This window comes from Nanorana parkeri, unplaced genomic scaffold, assembly GCF_000935625.1.
Source record: "Nanorana parkeri isolate BGI_ZX_2015 unplaced genomic scaffold, ASM93562v1 scaffold296, whole genome shotgun sequence".
In the NCBI taxonomy this organism is placed as follows: Eukaryota; Metazoa; Chordata; class Amphibia; order Anura; family Dicroglossidae; genus Nanorana; species Nanorana parkeri.
Window position 1 is genome coordinate 1019596 of NW_017306564.1, and position 22720 is coordinate 1042315.

Consider the following 22720-nt stretch of genomic DNA (forward strand, 5'->3'; position numbering starts at 1 on the left):
CGCGATCGTACGATAATCGTAATGTGTACGTGCAGTGTGTGATCGCATATACTGTAAGGTCGTACGATTTTCGGCAGGGTGGTAGCGCGATCACAAGACGAAAGCCGCACGGGCCGAGGTGCGCAGGCGCACACTACCCGCTCACCATTGCAATCAACTGTAAGCCCTCCCCTCAGCGGGGAGGACTTGCGATGATCGCAAGTACGATCTGCCTTTCCAAGATGGGCAGTTCGTACGGAATTTTAATCACCTTACAACCATCACACAATGAAAGTCCTGCGATAGTTGTAAGGTGTATGGGCAGCTTTAGAAGTTTTTCTGGCTTGTGAGGATTCTAGACGAAAATAGTCTTCAACAGGTGTAATAGCAAAGTCTTCTGTGTGGGTGTGTCTCTCCCAGTGTCTTAGTCTTAGGCTGGGCACACACCTTACAACCATCGCAAGACTTTTGTCTTGCGAAGGTTGACTGTCCTGTAGTGTGAACTTTTTCCTTAAAGGTTTCCACTTATTATATACATATTCTGACTTTAAAATAACTATAGGCTAATCTTATAAGATCATATTCTTATGAAGTTCTATTCTCAATATACATTGACGTAATGAGGTTTAACACTCTCAATATGGCTTGACCAAAGTACTAAGTCATGTCAATTTCTAAATTACATACTTCAATCTATTTTTAAAAACACAGTTCTTCGCTTTAGACATTTTTAACAGCTGTTCACACTAATATACTCATGTTCTGACATTTCCCTCAGATTTCAAGTACAACACAAATAGATGTCTGTCTATTCTAAAGTCCCATTCATGCAAGCATGAGGTCATATATGTTAAATCGTGGGCACATTCTTTTATTCCTCTTAAGCCAAATCATATTTGAATCTAATTATTTTTCAGCATGGTACAAGATCAAACCCAGCCCCAGTGCATTTCCCAGTTTTTCTGTACACCACTGCATTGATCATAAAAAGATTTATGGCTTTAGGAAATGGGGAAATTAGAAGTGTTGACCATAGAGGTCCTCCTCACTAGGATTATATTGTTTAATACTTAACATTGGTGGTCTGTCATTGATATGAAACCATTTTCTCCGGTTTCTTGTTCTACTGGAGATGGTTGTCAGGTCATTATTGTAGGACACACATAGTGATTTTGATCATGTTTTTAATAGATAATTATAATAAATTTAGATTTTTTTTAAATATATTTTTGTTATTTGTGCATTGTTTTCCAAAGGAGTATATCCCTTCGGGGTTATCTCTTTCTTGTTATCATATATTTTGGGTTTAATACTCTTTGGGAATATATACTAGATAATGTGTTTGCATTTTAGAGACTTGGGGTCTGGATCATCTCGGTTTCCCTGGTTTGGGGATCCCCCATTACACTGTTTTACAATTTAAGATCACTGGAAATTGGCAGAAGCCATGCTATGTCTTTGACTTCATCCAATTTACATTTGCAATATTGGAAGAAGGAGAAGTGATCACACACACTGCTCCTAGTTTACTTTTTGTATTGTTTCACATTTGTATGACTGTTTGTTGTAAAAAGTGTTTTTACTAAAACCATATTAGGGCTGTGCTTATGGTCTAGATAGTGGTACAATTGATTTTCTACCTGATGATGGTATAGGAGCACTACATTGAACACCATTGTAATATAGCATTCCTTCCACCTACCAATTTAACAAGGCTTTCTTTTCACTGGTCACCAGTGTATAGGGGAACATCTACCACTGGTTACCATTGTAAGTAAGAACCTCTCCAACTGACCACAAATGTAAAGGTAAACTCTTCCTCTGATTTCCAGTGTAAGGCGGTACTTTTATGGTAATCCCCATTGTAAAGGAGCTGACCTGCAGGGTAGGAGAACAATGTTCCACAGACCATGAATTTAAAGGCGTACTGCAATGCGAGTTTTATCATCTGCATTAATGGTTAATATCATTAGTTGCATTTAACAATTATTGCTGAAAGTATTGTCGTATTGAGGAGGGGGTGTTTATAATCTGGTGTAGATACTGCAAACCTTATTCCTTTGTTATCATATCTAAAACGTAACTTTTAGCATGAGTTCACTGAGACGTGAAAATTACTTCAGGGTTCCTTCATGGTAAAAAGGTTCAAAAAGGCTGGTTTAGATGCAAATAATGCATAGCTGTTGTTTTTTTTTAATTTATTATACATGTTTATATATTCCACTGAAGCGTACATTTTTATCTTAAGCATAAACTTGTCAATGTTTTCTATTAATTATTATGCAGCCGATGGAAATTGAAGTTGAAGCCCGGGTGCACCTATATGGTCATACTGGGGAAGTTACCAGCCTGTTTGTTTGCAAACCCTACAGCATATTAATAAGTGTTAGCAAGGATGGGACCTGCATAATATGGGATCTCAACAGGTATGAAAATTTGGTTTGTTTTTACCACTGAGACATTCATTTCCCCTTGCTGTTTTTTGTTTAAGCTTGAATTGAAAAGCAGGCCTGCCACCATCTGGCAGGTAACTTGTGGTGTTGTGGCTAGTCATACAAAAGTAGTATTTCTCTACTGTAGGAATAGTGGCAATGAATGAATTGGATGTAAAGCCAGCAAAGCTACCCAAAGTGGACAGATTCAGATTTGTGCAAATCAGTTTGTATTGATCTGCTGGATGCCATATATTTGGGCTTGGTTAATTGTCCACTGGCTCTTCCTTGAAGTCTTATCATAAAGAACATTTGATTGCAAATGCTGTCATAGTCCAAACTCTGTAATAATTGCATAGGATACAGTAAGCTGAGATTTGATATGATGGGACTCTTTAGTCTAGTTATGCTAAGGTGGAGTAAGGTAGTTTTCTCATAAACATTTAGGATCAATTTTATATGTTAACTCTGCGGAAAGTAAAACAAACAACGCCTGAACCCAGTATTGAAATTTTGGTATGTGTTCGTAAAACTGTACATATCTCTGTAACTACTTTGTACATATCTCTGTAACTAACTAGGGTTGTATTTAAAAACAATTCACAGAGCCGTTCACCTTGCAAATCTCTGTGAACATTCATTCTGTGCAAATACAGGCAAAAACAAGCGTTCCCGGTATATTTCCTTTTCAGGTCAAATATATTGAATATCACAACATGGCTAATTTAAATGGTTTAAAACAAACATTGATTAGACCCTCACTAACCATTAGAAAATCAAATGTTCTGAAAACAATTTTTTTTAGCTTAACCACTTGCTGACCGGGTTGTTTATACCCCCTTCCTGGCCAGGCCATTTTTCAGCATTCAGCGCAGCAGTACTTTAACTGACGTTTATTCCGTCGTGCAACGCTGTACTGAAATTAATTTTAATACCAAAGGTAGAGCTTTCTTTTGGTGGTATTGAATCACCACTGGGGTTTTTATTTTTTACTATATAATGAAAAAAGTACCGAAAAGTTTGAAAAAAAACCTGTTCTCCCTACATTGATATAAAACATTTATTATTACCCACATTTTTTGGTTAAATATAAAAGACGGGGTCACGGCGGGTAAATACACACCAAACATGTCAAGCTTTAAAATTACGTGTACCCAATCCAAATCCCAAGCTCTTGATGTCACCTTGACGCCTGCAACATTAGCTGCACTCAAGCTCTCCTTCCCGTTCACATGGGCATCCGCCTGACCCCGACCTATGACACCCTGTACGCAGCCAACATTCCCCCCCTCCTGAAATCTCTCACTACTTTGCTGGCCTCCTGGCAGAGATTTCCCATCTCCTGGATAGGGAGGATCCATGCAGTGAAGATGACCTTCCTGCCCAAGTTGCTTTATGTGTTCCGGGCCCTGCCGATCCCCATTCCTGGCCATATTTTTCGCATTCTCCAACGAAGGATACTCACATTCATTTGGGGCAACTCCCGTCCCCACATTAACCAAAAACTACTATATTGCCCCAAACTCAGTGGAGGTCTTGCAGTCCCCAATCTTCGATCGTACTATGCGGCGGCCACCATTGCTCCCTTAGCTTTATTACATTCAACATCCGAACTCCCACTATGGGCGTGCCTAGACATGGTGGACTGTCACCCCCTGCCCCTAACGTCCCTGCTGTGGCTCTCCCAAACTGACCGCCCCACTAATCTCAGCCCGATCCTTAGACACTCCCTGAAGATTTGGGATGGAGTTCGGTACTCCGGCAATCTGATGTCACCTCACCTCCCTCTACTGCCCTGGCTCAACTCTCCATTATTCCCACCTGGTGCCACCGATCCTCACTCGTTCGCATGGTGGTCCCGTAACGACCTGACCACTGTACACTCCCTCATCTCGCTCTCCGGTGTGAAATCGTTCCAGCAGCTCCACACCAATAGATCCATTCCACTCCGGGAATGGTTCCGCTACACCCAAGTAAGCCATTTCATTAATTCGCTCCTGAAAAACACCTCAGCTCCCTCGAGAATTACCCTATTCGAACATTGCTGCAACTCAGATCCGCACGCCCCAGATGTCATCTCTCTGATCTACTCTTCTCTACTATCCTCCACTTCTACCACCCTTGCTCCTTATCAGCATCAGTGGCATGAGGAATTGGGCAGATCCCTAACCCTTGAGGACTGGCAGCATACCTGGTCAGCAATAGCTCGTTGCTCGAGAACTCCTACAAAGTGATGTACCGTTGGTATTACACGCCTGCCCGTCTGGCGAAATATATCCCCTCCTACTCTCCGCACTGCTTCCAGGGCTGTAGCGCATCGGGTACCATGATCCACATTTGGTGGACATGCCACCGGGCGGCACACCTCTGGAATCGGGTCTACGATTTACTCAATTCTCTTTTCCAACTCACCTTAACAAAGGATCCGTGCGAGGCATTGTTACTCCAGCCAATTCCACAGCTGACGCGTTACCAGAAACACCTTGTGTCCCACATTTTTGTTGCCACCAAAATGACAATCGCCAGAGCGTGGAAAACTCCAACCCTGAGCTTCGGGGAAGTTAAAAATCACCTGGACGATATTTTGGTGAACGAGAAACTGACGGCGGTCCTGTCTGACACGCATTATCGATTTCTACTGATTTGGCAACCTTGGATTGACTACTCTAAACCACCTTCCTTCGATCCACACCTTCTATCCATTTAGAGGCTCTGTACTTCCCGCCTCCCCCTGAACCCCTCTCCCAGCGCACCACCCTCCCCTGTCTTCCTCCCCTTTTGTTCTTTCCCATACCCGGTCCTCCCCTCCTTCCCCATTTCCATGTCCTCTTCCTTTAATTCCCCTATTATTATCCCTATACTGATATGTGCTGTTTGACCCCTGTCTTATCTGTACCAGATGTCCCGGGATAGTGGGCCGTAAATCCCACTGGCTACGGCCCCACGATACCCAGGCATTGGGCCTGATAATCCCTCCCCTATGATGCTCCATTCCATGTTAATTTGGGTCTTACCCACTGAACCTGAACTGCAATACCCCCTTCTAACTCCCAAATTGCACTTTGACACTTGTCTCACTGCTCCTGTTATACGGCCTGCAGGGCTCTGCACGATGCTGTAGCTGTTTGTTTTCCGTTTAAGTGCCTTATTGCAGGGCTTGCATGCCCTATTTCTGTTCTTTTTGTAACCTTTTATGTGAAAAACAGTCAAAAACCAAATAAAATCTTTGTGAAAAAAAAAAAATTGCGTGTACCCGCGAAATCGCATAAAACTACCACACCCAAAATTGGCAATAGGCGACGCTTTAAAAGCTGTTACCGCTCATCAGTTTAGTGTTATCAGTGATTAATGGCCCTAAAATTATTGCTCACACTGCGACATGTAACATGTGCGGCACAATGCAATCAACATTTTCACACGTAGGCGCACTCGATGCATGTTTGCATGTGTTTGTGGGAGCGGGGGACTTTAATTTTTTTTTAATTGCTTTTATATGTGACTCTACAGACGCCCGAACGCTTGTATGTGAACAGCCATCGCTGGCTGTTTAAATTTCAAGCTGATTTCCCGCTCGTGCGCGCCGCCTGTCGGCAAGCACGAGCGGGGCGGGAAGGGACGTTTAAAACTGCCCACCCGCATATAAGAAGCCGCTGTCCGGCCATTTAATTAAAACGGCCGGACAGCAGGTGGTTAAATTCTGCAGGTGTATGGGCTGCTTAACATTGACTGTTTTAGAGTTTACTACGGATCTATTAACAAATCTGATTTTTTTCTGTTTGAAGATTATGTTACGTGCAAAGTCTAACAGGGCACAAAAGTCCAGTAACAGCAGTTTCTGCTAGCGAAACAACAGGCGACATTGCAACAGTCTGTGACTCAGGTATGTTATAAAACCCTTTTCAGGCTAGTTCTATGTATAGAACTAACACACCTATACAGCCTTGCTGCTGTCAGAGATAATCACAATTACAGGCAGATATTTGATATTGAGAGTTATCTTTCAATGGCGGTTTCCTTCATTTCTGACAATTTTCCCATTTTAATGTTTCGAATAATTGTTTTCATAACTGAACTTGTATTTGTATAGTCCTGATTTTACAGTATTCTTGCTGCAATTATCATATGAAATTATCATTACACCTTGTTGATCTTTGCAAATGCATATTTGTTTCATCATTTTATAAGAGTGTTAAAGGCTTGATAATATTTGCTATAAAAATCACCATTTTCATTCAGATAATTATGTCCAGCTTTTCTTGGTTATCACTGCTATAACTATTGATTGTCATGGCAAATTATTATTATAGTTTCATCCATTCAGCCTAAAATTTTACAAAATGTATCTTATTCTGACTTCTAAGAGCTTGTTCACCTAAAGCTTTAGATGAAATCTGACTGATTGGATACTTAACTAGCATACTGATCCTCTCTGGATTTTCCTTCAAGAAGATTGCTCCAACAACATAGCTGGTCCTTTCCTCTTGTGTTGTAGCCATAACTGTCTTCACTCAAGTTTCGGTAGAGTAATGATGTCTTCTTGGAGGCTTATTTACTTTCTACCCCAAAACCACGGCAGAGTTTTTATGTAAAGCAGTTAAGGTGTTTTCCCCCCTAATTCTAAGCGTCTTACTAGTCAAGAATATCTAGTGGAAGGCCAGTGATGGTAAAGCTCAGTGTGATGCTTGGCTTCCATTTTTCTGGGCTGAACACTCTGAAGTTCACATCAATATGCTTGTGATCTGTGTAAATCTATTTATGCTAGACCTGTAGATTATTTTTATGTGATTTGTTCAGTTTTTATTACAACTTGTTTTTTTTTTAAATTCTAGCACCTGTTAAACTTTAGCATGAAGGTAACATTTCTTGCTTATTTTCTTGCGGGTTATAGTTGGAGGAGGAAGTGATCTGAGACTGTGGACTGTGAATGGAGATCTAATTGGACATGTACATTGCAGAGAGAGTATATGCTCCATTGCATTTTCTAACCAACCTGAAGGAGTATCTGTTAATGTAATTGCTGGAGGACTTACAAATGGCATTGTCCGGTAAGGATAGACTAAAACAATTGTGATCACACTTTTTTTTGTTGCCCTGTACTAATAGATAATGACCCTTATGTATAACAGTGCTGGGTCTACTGACTTGGACTTTAAAGTGGAACTTGTCAAACTAAATTGCTAAGAAGACTTTTTTTTTTGCAGTAGAGACATACTCTGTGTTTTTGCTTCTTTTTAAAAGTAGTTTTTTAATTGTTCATTAAGTGACACAGAATATTTGGAGATAACTGGATTATATTGTTGCTTACTGCAGAATCAAGCAAAAAGTGTCAGTCAAGCAAAATAACCCCTCCCACTTTCAGCATGCCTCACTTTCTTGCTAGTGTCAAAAGCTTCGTAATTTTCTTTAAATTTTATTAAGATCTTTTTCAGGCGCAGAGAAGGCCTGTAATGCAACCCTTTGAGTGCTGGGTTCTGCTAAAGGCTCTGCTAGATCACCTGTTAATAAGTCGCAGAGCACTTTACAGGTCTAGGGCTGTGCTGCAGCCATCTGGTGGGAGCCTGTCCCTAAAACCCCCTTAGGGGGCTATACCGACTGGAAGGATGAATACTTTCTGAGAGAGCTACGCTCCCTGCACCTCTGCCTTGGTCGCAGGGCACCTTGTGCACCACCACTGTGGTAAGTCTTTTGGGACCCTCCCACCCCTACAGCAGCTGTGGTGGCCTTTTTCCCTTTTCCCCCCAGGGTCGTTAGGTGGAGACCGCTGCAGACATTGTTCAGTGCAAGGGGCAGGAGGTGGGCACTTTTACACTGTGTTATGTGTCTACATGCCATTTCTGAGCCTGTGCTCCCTTTTATGCGTACCTGTCTGCAGCATTCTTCATTCGGGCATGCTTCCTCTCTGCCTCTGCTGAAGCTCACAGCTGCAAAGTTCCTCACTGGGATCGGACACAGATTCGCTGCTGCCTGCAATGATGTTGTCAAGCATGGCCAAATATATTTCCTTCTCTACATATTGGGGTTTGTGAGCATGCAGCAGTTTTACCACTGTTTCTATTGGGAGTAGGTCGGAATACAAGCACAGACCATGCAGTCCCAGGGACCCTTTCAGCTCTCAATCCACCAACAGCTCTGGAGTGGCCAGCAGCGTCCCTTGCTTAGAGCTTGACACTGATATCCTGTACAGCTGTTGCCTGCGTGAGTCCCTATGTTCCTTGGAGTCTCTTAGAGGAATTTTCTGCTGCTATGGCAGACTTTATGGCTAAAATATCTTACATAATAGCCAATTCAGAATGAAAGTGTATTTCCTCGCCCTTTTCAGATGTCTGATCATTCAGCTGAGAGATGAGGATTGCAGCCTCTCAAGCATAGGTGATTTCAAGTCTCAGGAGGCCCCATCTGCTGACATCACTCCTAGGCTCAAGAAGACCTTTTCGGTTCTCATTGATGCTGTGCGTACCTGTTTAGACCTAAAGCAGCTTGTGTGTGAATGTGCAAAAGTCACCATTCTGGGTTCCCTTAAAAGTTTTCAAACTGCTAAAAGTGTATTCTTAATGGCAACCGGTTTTGTATGGAGACTGGAAATCTAAATGTTTATACCTTGAGGAGAAGATCTTTATTAAGAAATAGTTTGTTCCTATTGTGGATCCTGCCATTTCTTGTCAGAGCAAAACTTTGACCATCCCTGTAGAGGACATCTTGGTATTCTGATAAACAACTAGAAACTCTTTTTAAGTTCCTCTATGCGCTGGTAGGCACTGCCCTTAAACAACTGGAACTCTTGCCCACTGCCCTAAAAGTTTAGTCTTTACTCCCTCTCCACTTCATACTGTCAAATCTGAGCCAAACGGACCTCAGCTTTGCCTTTTATATAGCTAATTTCACAGGTGTTATCCTCCCTGTGCTGGATGGACAAAGGTTTTAAGGAATTTACTCAAAGTGAAAGGGGGCATACACCTAATTTTGAATCTAAACCGCACTGTGTCTTAATTTTTATGCAACAGGTCAATCATTGCCTCTCTCCAGCGGGGTGACTTCCGGCCATTTATAGACATCAAGGATGCCCACCTACACATCATCTTTCCAACCCACTAGCATTATCTGCATTTTGCTGTGGGCATGTATTATTGTCCACTCCACCCAGCATATTTACCAAGGTGCTTGCTCTGCTGCAATGCCAGAGTATTCCTGTTGTAAGGTATTTGGACAACTATCCAGTGTAATTTGTTAGCCACAGTGCACTCTCCAGGTCCAGAGCAATGACAGAACCTTTGATGTGAACCTGTCTCTCAAGACTTACCCTGTTAATAGGCTCATGTATTGCACAAAGATACATTTACTGTCTATAGGCCACTGGTCTCTGCCTGTGGTGCTTTTCAGACCTTTAGTGATCTGTGCCCATGAGCTGCAGAGCCCTCTCCAGGTTTAGAGCAATGGTACAGCTTCTGGTGTAACCCAGTCTCCGATGGCTCACTGTGTATGTAAGCCTCAATAAAAATTGACTACATAGCCTTATATGTGGATGCTAATTTTTCTTTAAACCCACTCATTTAACTGAGGTAACTGTTCAAATACTCTTCCTACCTTTTGGCTCAGTTTCTCTGCATCACTTAATTTCCCAAATGGCGCTAGAACTTCTGTCCTGGATCCTTATAGCATATATTGAAATGAGAAAGCTCCCTTTTCTTATTTAAAACTGATTTTCATACACAGTGAATATAGAAAAGAATCGCCCCCCTTTTTAAAATGATCACATTTCGTTGCTTTGCAGCTTGAAATGAAGACAAACACAGTTTTTGTTGTATCCAGCTCTATTTAGTCAGTGCAACTTATAACATCCAAGTGAAAGATATAACACCAACATGTCGGGAAAAAAAAAGCTAAAACAGAATCATTGAGTTGGAAAAAGGATCACCCCTTGTGTCAGTATTTTGTTGAACCACCTTTTGCTTTAATTACAGCCTTTAGTCTGTTGGGATATGTCTCGACTAACTTTGCACATCTAGACTTGGCAATATTTCTCTCCCGTTCATTGAAGGACACAGGGCAACAGATCGTATCTCCCTGCGGTGGTGGCTTCACTCTCCGGTCTTGCTAGAGGGGGAAGTCTTTTCTTCCGGTACATTGGACGGTGGTCACCACGGACGCCAGCCTTTGGGGCTGGGGCGGGGTCTTGGGCTCCTTGACCGTGCAGGGTTGTTGGTCGCCGGAGGAGTCCCGTCTGTCGATAAATGTGTTGGAACTTCGGGCGATTCGCCTCTCTCTCCTTCATTGGTCGGACCGGCTCCAGGGTGTGGCGGTCCGGGTCCAGTCGGCACTGCGGTGGCGTACATCAACCACCAGGGCGGCACAAAAAGCGCGGCCGCGGGTCGAGAGGTGTTCGGGATTCTGTCCTGGGCGGAACATCGAGTTCTGGCTCTCTCGGCGGTCTACATCCCGGGAGTAGACAATTGGCAGGCCGATTACCTCAGTCGACAGTCGGTGGATCCGGGGGAGTGGTCTCTGCACCCGGAGGTTTTTCAGCAGCTCTGTCGTCGCTGGGGGACGCCGGAAGTGGATCTTCTGGCGTCTCGGTTCAACCGCAAGGTGGACAGGTTTGTGGCCCGGGCCCTGGATCCCTGGGCAGAGGCCGTGGATGCCCTGGTGGCCCCTTGGGGTCATTACGGTCTAATTTACGCCTTTCCTCCACTGTATCTGTTGCCTCGGCTGCTACGTCGGATCGCGGCCGAGGGCGTCACCGTCATCCTCGTGGCCCCGGATTGGCCTCGGCGGGCGTGGTACGCAGATGTGATTCAGCTGGTGGTGGACGCCCTGTGGCGCCTGCCTCTGCTCCCCGATATTCTGTCCCAGGGTCCTGTGTTCCATACTTCTTTACAGTCGCTAGCTTTGACGGCGTGGCTGTTGAGAGCCAGGTCCTGAGGGACCGGGGGTTGTCCGATGCGGTCATTTACACTATGCTCAGAGCGCGCAAAGCGGTTTCCAGGAAAATTTACCATCGTACCTGGAGGGACAATTTTGCCTGGTGTGAGGCTGGGGCCTTGTCCCCGCGTTTGTTTTCCATCAGCAGGATCCTTGCGTTCCTGCAGCGCGGGGTGGCTCAGGGGCTGGCCTTGAGTACTGTGAAGGGACAAATCTCGGCCTTGGCGGTGCTTTTCCAGCGGCCTCTGGCGTCTAATGCTCTGGTTCGCACTTTTGTTCAGGGGGTGACACGCATTGCTCCCCCTGTTCGCGCGCCTTTGGCTCCGTGGGATTCCCGTTTGAACCTCTTCGGGAGATTCCACTTATATCTTTGTCACAGAAGGTGGCAATCTTCAAGTCATTTCACAGATTTCCAATGGGGTTTAAGTCTGGGCTCTGACTAGGCCATGCAAGGACATTCACCCTTTTCTCCTTCAACCACTGTGTGGTCATTTTTGCTGTGTGCTTTAGGTCATTGTCATGTTGGAAGGTAAACCTTCTTCTCATTGACAACTTTCTGGCAGAGAGCAGCAGATTTTCCTCAAGAATTTGACTATTTTCCCCCATCCATTTTTCCCTCTATCCTGACAAGTGCTCCAGTCCCTTCTGCAGAGAAACACCCCATAACATAATATTACCACCTCGATGCTTTACTGTAGGAATGGTGTTTATTTGGATGATGAGCTGTATTGGATTTCTGCCAGACATATTGTTTGGTGTTAAGGCCAAACAATTAAATTGTAGTCTCATCTGACCATAGCACCTATTTCAATGTGGCCTCAGAATCATCAAGGTGCGTTTTGGCAAAGCTCAGTCTTGACTGCATGTGGCCTTTCTTGAGGAGTGGCTTTTTTCTTGCAACGCTCCCATACAAGCCACATTTGTGGAGAATTGGTGATATTGTCAAATGCACACAATAACCACTCTTTGTCATTCATTCCTGCAACTGGTTCATTGTTGCTGTACGCCTCTCTGACCAGTTTCCACCTGGCTCTTTCATCCAGTTTGGAGTGACGTCCTGATCCAGGGAGGGTCTGTGTTGTACCAAATACTTTCTACTTAATAATAGACTTCACTGTGCTTCTAGGCATTGGTAACGCCATCTCCTGACATGTGCCTTGCCACCCAGAGTTGATTGTTTGCTTCAGTTGCACTACCAGGGACTGAAATGATCCAGGAAAGCTCTTTTCATGCTGAGCTAATCAAAATGACCACAGCTGATCACAGTTGAAAGTCAAATGGCTTTGTGTGCCATTGAGAAGTTGAATAGCTACACCTGATTGAGTTTACAGGTAATTCTTAGGAGGGGGGGTGATCCTTTTTCTAACTCGGTGATTCTGTTTTTCTGACATGTTGGTGTTATAGCTTTCTCTTGGATGTTATACGTTGCACTGAGTAAATACAGCCGGATAAAACAAAAACTGTATCTGTCTTCATTTTAGGCTGCAAAGCAACAAAATGTGATCATTTTAAAGGGGGTGATTATTTTCTATACCCACTGTATATTCAGGCGCTTTGTTATGTAACTAACACAACTCTGTATATTTTGTGTTTTGGACTGGGATTTTCTACCTCTCATCCCTGTTATTCTGAGTTCTCTTTACACCTATTGCATTACATTATATCCTCACTAAGCTATATATGTTCTTTTCTATACCAGTGTGGATATGTGCACCCTGTCTTTAACCGCCTCCTGGCCAGCCGTTTTAAAAAAACAGCCGGCCGTGAGCTCCCTGGATGTAACAGGCCATCAAAAGACGTCCTGTCAGCCCCGCCCACACGCGGCAAACAACCAAAATGTAAAAACAGGCAGCGATGCCTGTTTACATACAAGCGATCCACCAGCTATAGAGCCGGCGGATCGCTTGTATGGGGTGCCGATCAGTGCCCACCCCCTTCTGCTGGTCCCGGGCTCCGCTGTGCCCGGTGCAAGCCCGGGACCAGCATGGTGGCTCTCTGACAGGGGATCATAGGGAGAGGTATATGAACTTCCTCCGGTCCCCTCTCTGCTGTCAGAATGCGGAAGTAATGTATATTACATCACTTCCGCATTCTTGTGTCACTCTTCAGCTTCAGAAGCTGGAGAGAAGCTGATGAAGCAGATCTCTGCTTCATCAGCTTCTTTGGGTGTCCCTAGGTGACATTAGGCTGATGTCTCCATAATGAGGACCTGTCACATCTTTGCTATCACATAGGGGGGTATCACATAGTTAAGTGGGGAAAAAATTAAAGTTGCAAAAAAAAATTAGTCACACATGAAAAAGAATTTTAAAAAACACAAAACATGTTACATGCTAACATGCGTCGGGTCACATACGTGCGAAAACCACGATTGCACCCATTACGCCTCGCACATTACATATCGCCGCGAAAGTCGTAGTGAGAGCAATCATTCTAGGGACATTAATCACTGATAACACTAAACTGATGAGCGTTAAAAGCTTTTAAAGCGTCGCCTATGGTCATGGTAGTTTTTGCGATTGGTCATGGTTTGGGTATGGTTGTTTTTTTGCGATTTCGCAGGTGGGCGCAATTTTAAACCTTGATATGTTTGGTGACTATTTACCCGACGTGACCCCGTCTTTTATATTTTAACAAAAAATTGGGTAATGTACTATAATGTAAACTTTTTTTTTCAAAATTTTCAGTAATTTTTCCTTAATATAGTAAAAAATTAAAATCCCAGTGGTGAATAAATACCACCAAAAGAACGCTCTATCTGTCCCCAAAAATATGTATAAAATTAATTTCAGTACAGCGTTGCATAAAATAATAAATGTCAATGTACCGCAGCGCTAAATACTGAAAAATGGCCTGGCCTGGAAGGGGGGTGTAAACACCTGGTCTTCAAGTGGTTAAAGAGACCTGTTGCTTTTCCCCTATTGTTTCCCTTTAAAGAATCCCTTCCTTTTCTCACTGTAGTTTATTACTAAGAAGTGGGTTTTTTTGTTTTTTTTTCCGTATGGTTATGGGTATTTTGCTTCATCTCCCAGCTGTTCACTAGTCATTTTTGTTCTAGACGCACTGTATTGTACCACATACTGTGGTTGAGTATCATCGGCTTTGGCCTTTACCTTAGAATACACTACTGTCTTTTTGTTGACCACCTTAGCTATTGGTCTAAGTTGCTTCCACCTGATTTTCTTTTCTGGTGTTTGATTAGTTGTCCTCTACTTCTTGTCGAGGTCCATCATTATTCAGATAATAGCCTCAACTTAATAGTGCTACCTGTCTTGCTCTGGTTCACCAGATTCCTCTTGGTGTCTCTTTTCCTTGTTAGCAAATTCCATAGTTGCTACCCCTATTTGTCATCCAGCTTGCTTCAAGCATAAATTCCTTCTGATTTTCTTCTAGTTAAGATTTCACACCTGTTGGATCTCTGCGGCTGTCACAGTTGTATCAGAATAACTACTGATCCTGTGTCCCTAATGAACAATAAAGTAAACAGGATTTTTGTACTTGCCGTTAAAATGCATTTCTTGGAGTTAATTATGGGACACCGATTATGACCCTCTGTGTTCTTCACCTTCACCACTGTTTGCTCACATGATGTTTGGAGGCAGCGTTATATGCGGGCTGGCTTATTGTTGTATAGTTTGCCAGTGTCCACACTTCCTAAAGGCAGCAGTAATCCAATTGTATTAGAGAAACTACTGATCCTGTGACTCTTACTGAACTCTAAGAAATGGATTTTATGGTAAGTACAAAAATCCTTTTTTATTAGTATCCTATTAAAAGTGAAAGATGTAATAATAAATTGTACCTAGGTTTTCCTGCACACATTGTTTCATATGAAGGAACTATGAGCAATAAAAGTCATTGTTTATTTCTAGGTTATGGAGTACCTGGGATTTGAAACCAGTTCGAGAAATAACTTTCCCAAAGTCCAATAAACCAATAGTAAGGTAATTGATATAATTTTTTGTTATAATAATAAGCATATATATTCCTCAGTCACATTGGAAAATCTGAACACTGCTTTACCTTAGAATGGTGGTATTGAACATGGGCCACAAACTAACAGTTTGTCTCCAAAACCAACCTGTATTACTTGTCCACACCTGTTCATGTCTCAGCTCTCACTGCTGTTTCGCTTCTGGGTTCCATGGTTGATATCTGTTCATTTGTGAAATCACTTCAGAATTCTCCAGCAGTGTGTTCTAGGTATTTTACTCTCTGCAAGTTTAAATGCTCTTGCACTCCCCCAGCGAGAAGCACTGCCAGAAACTAGCTCTGGGAGTCTGCTCAGTGCATTTGGGAGCTGCCTGAGCAAAGACCTCTTACACCACAAGGTACGGGGTACAATGTACCACTTGATTTCCCAAAGGTCTCTAATGCAAAGCATGTGTTTGATTTTCGTGCCATTCTGCTAATAGTTTGAATATGCATATTGGGTAAGAATATTGCACTTCTTTAAATTCATTGTGCATCATCTTACAAGTACCTATTGACAAGCTTCCTCCTAAAAACATTGTTAATAAGAGCCTGCTTGAATGTTTGTTTTTCTTTTAGCCTTACTTTTTCCTGTGATGGTCATCATCTCTATACTGCAAACAGTGAAGGAACAGTGATTGGCTGGTGTCGCAAGGACCAGCAACGACTGAAATTGCCCATGTTTTATTCATTCCTCAGCAACTATGCAGCATGTTAAATCTTGCTATATTTTTGTAACCTGTTTACACTTTTGAAATCTTGGTACACTTTGTAAGACTATATCAGATAATGTATATAGAAAAAAAATAGGTAAAACATGATGTTGATCATCATCATGGAATTTAATATTGGCAAAGAAAATAGAAAGTGTCGTCTGCTGAAGTATACGAACAGTTTGTGAAAAATAACCAAAATATATTTTAAAAATATCATTTTACATTTAGCTCCACATCCCTCATTATGAATGTGTTCGTAACAATTATTGGTACCTTTTAATTTTCAAAAAGGCTTAAACTCATTGCTGATTCCTGAAGGGTGTTATACAATGGTCACAATAGGATAATAACAATCGAGAATAAAAAGGCATTATGAGGGATTAAAATACTGCAGCTAAAGATGTGAGAAGCAGACAGTGTGCAGATCATACAAGATTTTTCAATCTGCTTGAATATGAGTGTGCAGATATGTTAAGTGTGTGTCAGCTTGCACACATCATTATTACTGCCCGAGTTCATTATCTACTTCAAATCAGCGTGTTTATATTCTGGCAAATTGCACTCTTCTTATTTTTATTGTGACCCAGTAAGGGTCTTTTCTTACAGAGCTTAGAAATGAAAATCTGCCTTTCCAGGACAATATATGGTGGGTTTTAGAGAAGGTTAGCTGTGTATGGTACTAGCACACCTCTTCTGAAATTGATGTGACATGTACTGGTCCCTGGCCAGGTACAGAGTTTTTGTTTCTTTTAGAGCTGCAGCTAACGATTATTTTCAAAATCGATTAGTTAGCCGATTATTAGTTTCGATTAATCGGTTAATCGGATAAACAATAAAATACATTTTAAAAAATGGCTCCAGTGATGGGAATTAGGTATCAGTGAGGCTTTTCTAACCAGTAAAATACAATCTATGCATCATCCTACAAGCTGTTACAGTACGCTGTGCCCCATTTTTTTTAATTTACCTTGTGCTTTTGCACTTATTTTTTTTATTTTTGAATCAAAGATAAAGTAAAGTAGACCAGCAATGCATTCTTATTTGCTTTTATTCTGTTAACCATTCCAAACTGCTTTGTTTGTTGAGATATATGTCACTTTATTTGACCAGTGTTTAAAATTTAATATAAAGACTGTATGTGTCAGATTTACAAGCATACGTTATAAATATTATTGCTTTGCATTTTTTTATATTTCACAAGATATATAATCACTATATTGAAAGTTTGATATTTTGCACTGTCAGATGTATTAGTTTTGTTGTACAAAATATTAATTAGAATGGGCATGGTGGATGTTATTGCAACCTTTTCTTGTTAGCTAGTGCAGGTACGTGTGATTTAGCCCCTTTTACAATATCCTTTATAATGCTGCATTTGTGCAGCTTTAGGTCACTGGAACACATCTTTTGTTTTCTGTGTGATTTATAGTTTTAAGCTTTAAGCAAATTAGGTAATATAACCTTGTCACTGATAAAAGGTGAATATGAAAATTCTTTATTAAGGTTATTTTAAAAGGTAATTTTGATGCATGTGTAAAATGCTCTCACTCTAAAATATTTAAAAAAAAACAAAAAAACTTTGTTTAAACTCTCTGGAGCTGATTCATTAAAACTAAAGGAAAGAAAATTAACACAAAAATTGAGTCAATACCTATAAGAAATCAGGCATGTTTCAGATATAATTTTATGTAAAGATAAAGCAAGAATTTGGATTGGTTGCTATGGGCAACAAATTCACTTCTATTTCCATTCTTTTCTACAGTTTCAATGAACCAGTCTTGTCTGTATTTAATTGTTTACAACCATCCTAAAACATCATATGTGACATTCCTGGTTTTGAGCCATATTCCATATATACCATTAACTCCATCCACTCCTTCAGTCACCCTAAAGGAAACTGACATAAATCAATAAAACACTTAGTAAAAAGGAATGAGTGAAATAGAACTACTAAAAATGTCATTGAATAATCTGTTTCTGTAGTAAGACTAAAAACAATAATTGAAAGCGAGCCTGTCGCTATACTAAACTGCCCAATGCAAGAAGACTGTAAAAACTCGCCTTTCTTGCTGCCCAACGCTGCTCTGTTCAGTAAAAATTATCCCCTAAAGGGACAGGGAAACAGGCACTTCTGGGAGTGTCAATCTCCTAGGTCCTCCACAGCCTTCACTGGTTCCTTCTACCGACTTCCAATCTGTAATGATGGGGAGGTCAGCAGGACAAACTAGTGAAAGCTGTGAGGGACTCAGGAGATTGACACTCCTGGAAGCATTGGTTTTTTTAGGAGCACTTGTGGGGATGGTGATTTTTACTCGGCACTCAGTGGATGGATAAAATCAACATAAGTAGAGGCAAGGGCATGACCAAAGCTTTAACGTGACTTTTATCTGTAACCAGTTCCTGATAATCAAAGGTCCTACTCAGATACCAAATATGGCCAAATGGACTAAGCCAACATACAACCAATAGCTGCTATCAAAGCTGCAAAACAAATTGAACTGTTGTTGGTAGGTTGCTTTAATCTGTTTGATCAATTCTGTAATTGAAACTTGGGTGAAAGTTGTTAAAATTGTCTATAAATTGTCAGGTCCGACAATCGTAATGCCACTGAGATTGTAGGACTGGTCAAGTCATTGTTTACTATCCACATAAAAGCTCAAAATATGTGAAAACCTGTGTAATATATGGTTGGAAAATGGCTCAGTACTGTACCTGCCAAATATGGGGGGAGCCAGCTTCCTTGGCTTAAAGCTGTAAGAAACACTTATTGTTTATTTTTTGTTTTCCTGTGTCAGTTTTGTTTTGTCTTCATGGTAATGCTGTCTGCTGCTGTTTGTTGTACAGTTGACTAATTAGGTATTATGAATATTATAAATACCATAAATATAAGTTCTTTATGTGTCTGTCTTCTTTGTTCAATTAAAAAATAAAGCCATGAATTTTGTTTCCACTAGTTTTATGGGTTTTTTATTTTATTTTGTTTTTTTAAATCATCATAAGATACATATTTGTCTTTGCTCTTTTATTAATGGATTCTCTAAATGAGTTTGTGTCCTATTACTCATGTAATATATTCCTGAAAGGAAATCTGTGCTGAGAAATATGTAGTCTCCACTAGTAACCTCAAGTGTTGTGGTTTGTAACAGTGCGTTCTCATATATGGATGAAAGGAATCGCCAGCACTCACAGGATGCAAAATTATTGTTAATTTTTATTGAACCTGCACTCCATAGGGCTCTGTAGACCTTTTTGAATAACGGTACTCAAAGTGAGGACACGGATGGTGACGTCTGTTTTCATATATGTATGAAAGGAATCGCAAGCACTCGCAGGATGCGGAATTCACAGGTGCACGTTCCATAAAAAATGGCTGTGCAAGATTACAGAAGGCGAGCCTTCTGGGTGCTAAATCTTAGAATGTATACATTTGAAATGATGACAAAAACAAGCCCAATTTAGTTAGCTCAACAGCCTCTACTATATGTACTCTATGGAAAAATCCATATCCTCTGCAGCAGTTGAGGCTAAGCCTAAAATGGGCTTTTAAAACAAAATATTAATTTTATAGTCTTTATTGACAATAAATGGTTTTACTGAACCATCTGACATTTTTTTTTCCAAATTTTTTTATTGACGTTTCATCATTTTACTATTAGATACACAAATATCACTTCAAAACAAAACAACAGGTATGTGGTGTAGTGCAGATCATATCCATGACATCTCACAAATTACATTAAAGATCCATCTAATCGCAATATGCAGGACATCGTATATGAGTACGCTAAACTATTAACCAAGTTACCTCAAGCTGCTCCCCTGGATCAGTGCTTCTTAAAGTGTGGGTCGCGACCCCATGTGGGGTCCCGCAAGTTAACAGGGGGGTCGCGATCCGAGTCCCCGGCCAGGACCGCCATCAGGGGGGTATGGCCGGTACTGGTGTGAGGGGGCCCAGGCGGCCGAGGAGGTCTGGGCTCCAAGCTAGATTGTTTGATTTCAGTTTAATGTATAAATTGCAGCTTAGTGTCGTTTTTAAGGTCGTGACACCACAACATTAAGGCAGCCGAGCTGTCTAATGTCGGCGAGCAAATGCAGGATCTGTGGGGGGCTGTGCCAGATCTCAGGGGAGCTGTGCAGGATCTGGGGGGGGGAAGGGGTTTGGAGCCTGCAAACCCCCCCACATATCCTGCAAAGCCCACCACAGATCCTGCACAGCGCCCCTTAGATCTGGCAGACTGCAGGGTCTCATGGGGGCTTTGCAGGATCTATGTGGGCTCTGCAGCCCCATGGTGGGCAGAGCCCATTACAAATCCTGCACAGCCCCCCTGAGACCCTGCAGACTGCAGGGCCTCCAGGGGGCTGTGCAGGATCTGTGGGAGGCTTGGCAAATAAACAGGTAGGTTAGACGGCTGCTTCTTCCTCGCTAGGACCCTGGGAGGCCCCTGCAAGCGGCAGTCTAATCTGCCTGTTTAGAGGTCACCGCCGCTGCCTGATTGTGACCGGCCCGACTACAGAGGCGATCCGGGACGTTCGGGTCCCCCGTGAGAGCCGTACAAGGCCGTAAGGCAGTGATGTTGAACATTTCTTAACCCCGAGCGCCCAAACTGTAATACTAAACTTAGTTTCAGCGCTGGCACTTTGAGATAAATAAATTGATTTTGCGTCACAGTTTGGGCACTCGGGTTCAAAAAGGTTCGCCATCACTGACATGGGGGATTTCTCACCCCCCTATGTGATAGCAATAACGTTAAGTTAAAAAAAAAGTTTAAAAAATTTGTCGCATATAAAAAAAACATTTTTTTTAAAGTCCCCTGCACACACACACACACACACATGCTTCGGGTGTACCTACGTGTGAAAATGACCATTGTGCTACACATGTTGCATATCACAATGTCTGAGAGCGCAATAATTCTAGGGCCATCAATCACTGATAACACTAAACTTATGAGTGGGAAAAGTGTTTAAAGCATCACCTGTGGCCAATTTTGAGTAAGGTAGTTTTTTGCGATTTTGCGGGCACACACAATTTTAAAGATTGACATGTTAGGTGTCTATTTACCCGACATGACCACTTATTTTTTATTTTACCCAAAATTTGGGTAATGTTTTTTAAAGATAACGTAGGGAACGTTTTTTTTTCCCAGAATTTTCTGTACTTTTTTCATTCTACTGTATAGTAAAAAATAAAACCCCCAGTGGTGATTAAATACCACCAAAAGAAAGCTCTATGTGTCCCCAAAAAATGGTATAAAATTAATTTCCTGACACCAACATGGCAGCATACCAATAGGTTAGCTCTGCCCCTCACCCAATCACAGGACCAGTTATACTATAAATTAAAACACGCTTCCCAAGGCCACCATTCTTTTTTTCTGTCCTCACTGCTCAAGCCGGTTATACTAAGAATACTTTTTTACCCTCACCTTGCTGGTCATTTCTGGCCTGCCGCACAGGTTCAGCCTCTCCTTGTTGCGAAGTTCCCTTTGTTCAGGTGGCTAAATATAATTTTATAAGGGAAGCCGTCCCCCATATATTCAGAGTTTGGGGTGCAGGAAATTGTCTCTTGGGGTCCTTTTATATTCTGGATGCTTCCTCCATCATGGCGGCATGTTGAAGACTTGTCCTCCTGGCCTTCTGACTCATCAGAAACTATGGTTGTTCTGGAATAATCACATGCATGGAAAAGATGACAGGTAGGATCCACTCCATTTTCTTTCAGTTTAAGTAGTGAATGTGCTACTATTGTGCTACTATTTCCTATGGCTTTGCAGTCCTGCTTTGCTCTGGCTGAATCTTCTTTGAATATCTGTTATGCCTGTAGATCTATTCAGTTTTCCATGTGTGCTTAAACCTTACAGGTGCATTGCAAGGAAGTATGTGATTCTGTGGTGCTGCTAATGCCTTAGTTGAAGCTTGCAGGTTTTTCCCTAAAAATCTATTAGTTTGCTTGTTATGCTTTAACTCTGTAGGTGCTTTCTGAGTGCAGGCTGCTACCACTTGTAGCTCTGCTACTACAGTTTTAGCTTACAGAAATGTGTTGTTTGCTAACTCTGTCAGCTTCAAAGCTTCAATCTTGACACTTTGGGTGCTAATCATGTCAGTATTGTTGCTGACTCCTGTGGTTTCTCAGTGTTGGTAATATTTAATGGAGTTGTTGCTTCATTTGCAGGCTTATTCTGCCTGTTATACTGTAATCCTTTCATTGCACCATGTATACAGCATTGTGGTTAATGTCTAGCAGGTTCTGAGTGCACGTGCATGGATTTCTGGATTATATCTCCAACCCAATTGCTAGCACTGCTCCCCAAGGACAGAGTAAGCTGCTCAGTTTTGGATGAAAGGTCCTTTTCAAGCTGTGATAAAGCTGCTACACATGCAAGATCCTGCTATTAGGATTAAAGTATCTGAACGCATCATAAGAATGGTGCAATCTTTTGAGCATCGCTGGGCCTGCGATCATCTGGCAGGATGCTGTGCCAAGTTTTCCCTGCAGGGGCAGCAGTAAATGAAGAGGCAGGAAAGTTGAGGTCTGAAATCTTAGACAGAAGTGATGTACTGTATGAACTGTCAAATACTAGCCCAGTCAAGCAGCTGCATCCACCATAAATTCCCCTCTAGCCCTAAGGTAATCAGTTAGAGTATTACCATCATACATCTTAGATGATAATTCACTGGCAAGGATTCCCTTACCATGTGCCTTTT

The 22720-nt window shown here is 41.9% G+C and overlaps 1 protein-coding gene across 1 annotated transcript in view; it reads left to right on the forward strand.

Moving 5' to 3' along the window:
- LYST (lysosomal trafficking regulator) overlaps positions 1 to 16110 on the forward strand; it is a 214811-nt gene extending 198701 nt beyond the window's left edge. The window contains exons 47-51 of the mRNA XM_018557714.1: positions 2266 to 2405; positions 6194 to 6291; positions 7300 to 7456; positions 15200 to 15271; positions 15879 to 16110. Of these exons, the coding sequence (XP_018413216.1) occupies positions 2266 to 2405; positions 6194 to 6291; positions 7300 to 7456; positions 15200 to 15271; positions 15879 to 16017 (606 nt within the window). The 3' untranslated portion in view covers positions 16018 to 16110. The remainder of the gene's footprint in view (positions 1 to 2265; positions 2406 to 6193; positions 6292 to 7299; positions 7457 to 15199; positions 15272 to 15878) is intronic.
- Positions 16111 to 22720: the final 6610 nt, after the last annotated feature.